The 6067-nt window shown below is 30.2% G+C and overlaps 1 protein-coding gene across 1 annotated transcript; it reads left to right on the top strand.

The window, feature by feature from the left end:
* Window positions 1-3915: 3915 nt before the first annotated feature.
* LOC119685262 (serine/threonine-protein phosphatase PP2A 65 kDa regulatory subunit-like) lies at window positions 3916-5849 on the top strand. Its single transcript, XM_038099505.1, has one exon. It carries the CDS (start codon window positions 4074-4076, stop codon window positions 5847-5849), a length of 1776 nt encoding a protein of 591 aa, XP_037955433.1. The 5' UTR covers window positions 3916-4073.
* Window positions 5850-6067: the final 218 nt, after the last annotated feature.

Raw genomic sequence — 6067 nt, 5'->3', positions numbered from 1 at the left:
GTGACGTTGATAACGACATGCAACACATTTGACAATTGTTCGCATACACAATCGCAATTGATGCAATTCATAAAAAGTATGAAAAGCATTTGTATGCGTAGAAATTGCATTTTTAGATTTGAATTCAAATTGAAAATAAACAATTGTCAATAATTTTCGCGGGTATTGTTTGGTTTTTGATTTCAATTATTGTTTCCTTTTTATTATATGTTTCATTGTGTACCGTACCGTACCATACCATACATATGCGTACATAACGCGTGTGTCTGTATATATGTTCAGTGTGTGCCTATTTTGAAGTTTAGATGAGTTTAGTTGTGTGTTTGCAACGCGAAAGAGAATTTCTCGTAATGACTTTATTTGTGGTGCTGACATTTATTTTTGTTATTGTTAATGGCCGCATTTAGCGTTTTTGGACCTGCCCGCTTCGACGTAATAAAATTTGGATTAGGACGCATAATTTATGCAGTTAATCGTATTTAATGGTTTTTTATGGGCACTAAATTTTTTTGAAAATATATACAAAATTCAAAAATAAATTTGATTTTCCAGTAATTCACTATAATAGAAGATTAAGATAGATTTATTATAAATTAATAATTACAGATTATATAATACTATGTTCAGACACACTTAAATTTCGCAAAAATCATAATTTCATCTTTGTTTCAACAAAATTAAATCGTTTTTCCTATACAAAATTCAGTTTTAAGGTTAAGGGAAATGGGAAAATGGCCTAAATTTTGTTGTAATGAAGGCTGAAATAAGGGGACATTTCAACTGCAACTATGCGTAATATAGAGATAATGAAAAAGTGATATTTTTTTAAATAAATCGCAAGTGAAAAATATTAATTCATATACTTGAAATTCACTAAAATCAACTTTTAAAATTTCCCAGTCACAAATGGTGTTTGGAGCATGTAATTTTAAACATTCGATTTGTAAATTAATACGATTTGTTAAAAACACGATTTGGGGTAGTATGAACATTTTCGAAATTAACTTAATTTCATTTTTACAAAATTAAAGAAATTTGGCTGTCTGAACATAGTATAAGTGTTCTTAGAATATATTATACATACAATATATATTTTTTAAATATTTCTTTTTTTCTATGAATTTAATTTCTTGATTTTTTTTATATATTAAATGCTTAATACTGCCCTTTAAATTTCATTAATAGTCAAAAAGTTTCACCTCAGATCCGATACATTACAACGTCAATAAGTCGAATCCAATTATATTGAAGTAAGAGTGCAGGTATGATTTTATTAAGTGTTATACGTAAAATAAAAATTTATTAAAAGAATTGAAGTGCTTATTCGTGCTTGATAGCGTGAAACTATTAAGCACGTAGTAAAACTTTAAATTAACTTGGTTAAATACTGCATTAAATAAAAGATTTTGTAATTTTAAGAAGTAAATGATGTTCATGTAAACATTAAGAAGGTCCTTCATGAAAACATTACTTAAATTCGAAGGGAGTCCAGAAAGCAAAGAAATGTGTGAGAGGAAGGGTTCATTTCAATATTTACCAAGATACAGAGTTTTAAAAAAAATTCCACTTAAACATATTTTAGTCAAAAATTCCGTATAAATTAAAAATGGTACAATCGAATTAATATTTATACAATAAATATCAAATAATTTGATGTCTTATATTTTGTAGTATTTAAATTGCTATGGAAATTATAATGGCTCAGAGATGATTTTGTACAAAATTTTTGAATATTTTTTTTAGCAGATACCCCTATTAATCTTAAACATTTAATCTATTTTTTTTGTTCCTGTTTTATTTGTGGACTTAAATTAATTTTGTCGCTTTTAATGAAGGCCCCATCGACTGTAAAACAACTATGCTAAATATCTTGTCAAAAACTTTTTAAAAACGCCGTATAATTTGCGATCGTTTTTTAATTGATAAATTTTGAATAATTTCTGTATGAAATTTTAAATTTTAAATCAGATTTATACAAAAGAAAAACCAACACTAGCATTTCAAACTCCCTAAATATACTAAAGTAAGATCGTGAGACTAAGCGTTGATGTTTTTTTTTTGTTTTTTGCAGAAGTGGAAGCTTTGAAAGCCGCCGTGTGAGACTTGTACTCAATAAACGACTTCTTTCGAATGAAAGTAGTAGATTGCACCGGCGTTCAGCGGATGCAAACCCATTCCAAAATCAGCGGAGACGAAAATAGGTGCTTAGTATTTGTATACAAATTCACCAAAGCTGAGGATGAAGACGCATAAGCGTTGAAATTAAGAGTGATGGGAAATTGTCTAGCGAAGTATCAAGAGATGGAATCCACTAACGATATACACGATGATGGGGGTTATGAAATTCACGAAATTCACGTACAACGGGATGGAATAGGGGAGCGAGCTATCTCATCAATGTTAGAGAGTAAGGGGGATTATGTCGACGGGTTATATGTCTACGTGCCAGGGATAGAAGGTACTCATCAAGTCTTTCAATCTTGTCAGTGGAGTAGAGTACTCGAAAAGAGTGGTGATGCCCATTGGACTAGCATCTGTAGTTGATACAATCGTGGAGGATTTTCCCTTCAAGGACTCGTAAGTGTTCCATTTGAGCAAAGGATATAGTTAAATAATATTTACTTAACTACTTTGGAGAAGCTAAGTTTTAAAAATAAGAAATATAAGAGTTAGCAGATGCATATGCTAGTTTCATTAAAGTTTTATTAAAGCACGCATTTACATATAGAAACATAATTCAATAGTTCAAATAGATATAAAAATCGAAATGCTTATTGGCCGAGCTTAATTTAATACATAGTCATAATACCGTTAATTTTTACGTAATTCCTATTTACAAATTCTAAATAATTTGTTGTACACTGAATGTGTATATATACAATGCTGCTTAAAAATTTAAGGGAACCTCAATATTTTCGAATAATCTAACTTTAAATGGAAATAACACAAGGAATGGGGACGTTTTGACTGAACACACTTATTTTTTAAATTACATATACAAAATTAAAAAAATAACTTCAATTTTGTTCTTAATATCAATTATTTCTGATTTCATAATAATAAATTTTAATAAATTTCAAGAGTTTGCTGTTATAAATAGCAATAAGAAAAAATAATATTGTAATATTGTAATAGTAGATTCTTTTTCAGTTTTCTTTTGATGTAAAGTAATAACTCACAATTTTAGAGATGATCGCTCTTCTCTGAACTAATTGAATACGTTGATTTTAAAAAATGACGGCGATCAGGTTTTCAGCAGAACAATGCTACTACATATATGTCTCATATTAGCGGTACTACAATGACTTGGTTTAAACGATACAATATAGGAATTTTACTATGCCCTACTAACAGTTATGATCTTAATATTAACGAAAATGTGTAAAAATTAGAGACTTTAAGTAAACGACTAGTTGTTTTTTGCCGCACTTCGGAGCATATGAGTATGAGTTGCTCTAGTAGACTAGTGTGAGTTTCTCAAAAAATAATCAGAAGATGTTTCGATTGAGGAATGATAAATACATTTTGTAAATAAAAATCTACACAAAAGCTTAGGAGTTTGTATAAAAAAGAAGGAAAGAATCTTTTCTAAAAAAATTAAGTTTGAATTGTTATGAACTGTAAACGCATTGATACTTTGAATGATGGTTTCTTCGGGAAGACCTTTCTTTACAAATATGTCCTGCATAACGGTTTACATTGAAAATGCAAATTTCACTATGCCAACTCACATATTTAGCATTACGGCGTTTAAATCATGTTTACATGTACCTATGAATTAAATACTTATTGTGGCATTATTGTGAATATTGTAGAAAGTTTATGTTTATGGTGAATGAATTAATTGAAATGTAAGGTTAGATTTTTTTTTCTTCAATGCAATACGTCATTTGCGGAAAATTAATTATTTTTGTATTTATATTCAATTAATTTACTGCGTTACAAAAATAGTTGATTTTAAACAAAAGTACATCAGTAAAATTGCGAAACAAATATTCAGAGAGAAAAGTAAGTTTGAAATTATTTAAAGTCCTGTATTATAAAAAAAAGTCAAAGCAAGTTTCCCAAGAAAAATGGCCGCATATGATAAGTTCGTGGATGATTCCCTATATCCAATTGCTATATTAAACGATGCATTAAAAAGTGAGGACTTACAAGTTAGAGTAAATTCAATAAAAAAGCTTTCTACAATCGCATTAGCTCTTGGTGAAGAACGCACGAGATTAGAATTGATACCATTTCTTAGTGGAAGTTTTCATAATGAAAATGAAATGCTGCTAACATTAGCAGATCAATTGGGAAATTTTACACCTTTAGTTGGAGGTCCTGAATATGGTATGCATTTGATTCCACCGCTTGAAAGTATGGCCACGGTAGAGGAAGTACTTGTAAGAGACAAAGCGATAGAGTCTTTGCGCCTTGTTGCTGCTCAGCTTAGCGCACAAGATTTGGAGAATCATGTTGTACCAGCATTGCGACGCTTAGTTTCAGGTAATTGGTTTGCTTCACGTGCATCAGCTTGTGGTCTATTCTCAGTTTGTTATGCAAGCGTTTCACGAGCAGTTAAATTAGAATTACGTTCTAATTTCCGTAAGTTATGTCAGGATGAAGTACCAACAGTACGAAGGGCAGCTGCAAGTAAGCTTGGAGAATTTGCAAGAGTTGTTGAAATTGATTATTTGAAATCCGATTTGATACCCAGTTTTGTGGAGTTGGCAAAAGACGACCAGTATTATATCAGAGTTTTGGCTGTAGAGGCTTGTATAAGTGTTACAGAACTGTTAACACAAGATGCTGTGATGCATATACTTTTGTCCACTTTGTATCAGTGCGCGAGTGATTCATCCTGGCATGTGCGTTATAAGCTTGCTGAAAAGTTTGTGGATTTACAGAAAGTAGTTGGCCCAAAAATTATGCAAAGGGATTTAATTTCCATTTTTGAAACCCTACTACAAGATCCCGAACCAGAAGTACGTGCTACGAGTGTAACAAATATTAAAGATTTTTGCGCAAATTTTAATATAACAGATCAACAGAAAGTCATTAAAAAATCAATTTTACCACGCCTATATAAATTGGTTTCTGATCGCAATACACATGTTAAGTCTAAATTAGCATCGGTTATTATGGGTTTAAGTCCAATGTTGGGTCCCCACAATACAATAAAACATTTATTACCCCTTGTTTTGAAACAATTAACTGATAAATGCCCAGAAGTACGTTTAAATATTATTTCCAATTTGGATTATGTTAATAATGTTATAGGAATTCGACGATTATCAAAGGCATTATTACCAGTTATTGTCCAACTTGCTGAGGATTCTAAATGGCGTGTCCGCTTGGCCATAATTGAATATATACCTGCTTTAGTTGGACAACTCGGTCAGAAATTTTTTGATAAAGAGTTATGTGAAATATACGAACGTTTTCTTAACGATCATGTTTATGCTATACGTGAAGCAGCTGCTTTAAATATGAAGAAATTGGTAGAACTATTTGGTGTGCAGTGGGCTAAACAGACAATAATACCGATAGTATTAAACATGTCAGGAAATAAGAACTATTTATTCAGAATTTCCTGCCTCTTTTGTTTAAACAATCTGGCTGAAGTTTGTGGCGCAGATATCATAACAAAGAAATTTTTACCTACTATTTTACTACTAGCATCAGATCTCATTGCTAATGTACGTTTCAATGTTGCTAAAACTCTTCAGAAAATTTCACCCCACCTGGATGCAAGCATCGTCGATATACAAGTAAAACCAACTTTGATGAAGTTATATGGTGATGCGGACGAGGATGTTAAATATTTTGCATCAGAGGCGTTGGCTGCCATAGCAAATATGTAATTGCTAATTTTCAATTAATTTTTTATTTCATATTCTAAAAAAGAAATATTAAAAGAATAAATGTAATTCCTTATTAAATTTATTTATTTAATTTAATTAATTAATTTTTTATATTCAAATATTAAAATAAAATCAATTAATTTGATATTATACAAATATATATGTATGCATATTATTATGTAGGTATATTAGTATTTTTAAAAGATTATTTTTTCAAA

The sequence above is a fragment of the Teleopsis dalmanni genome, chromosome 1 (genome assembly GCF_002237135.1).
Source record: "Teleopsis dalmanni isolate 2A chromosome 1, ASM223713v2, whole genome shotgun sequence".
NCBI lineage: Eukaryota > Metazoa > Arthropoda > Insecta > Diptera > Diopsidae > Teleopsis > Teleopsis dalmanni.
This window is presented reverse-complemented; position numbering and strand designations above follow the sequence as displayed.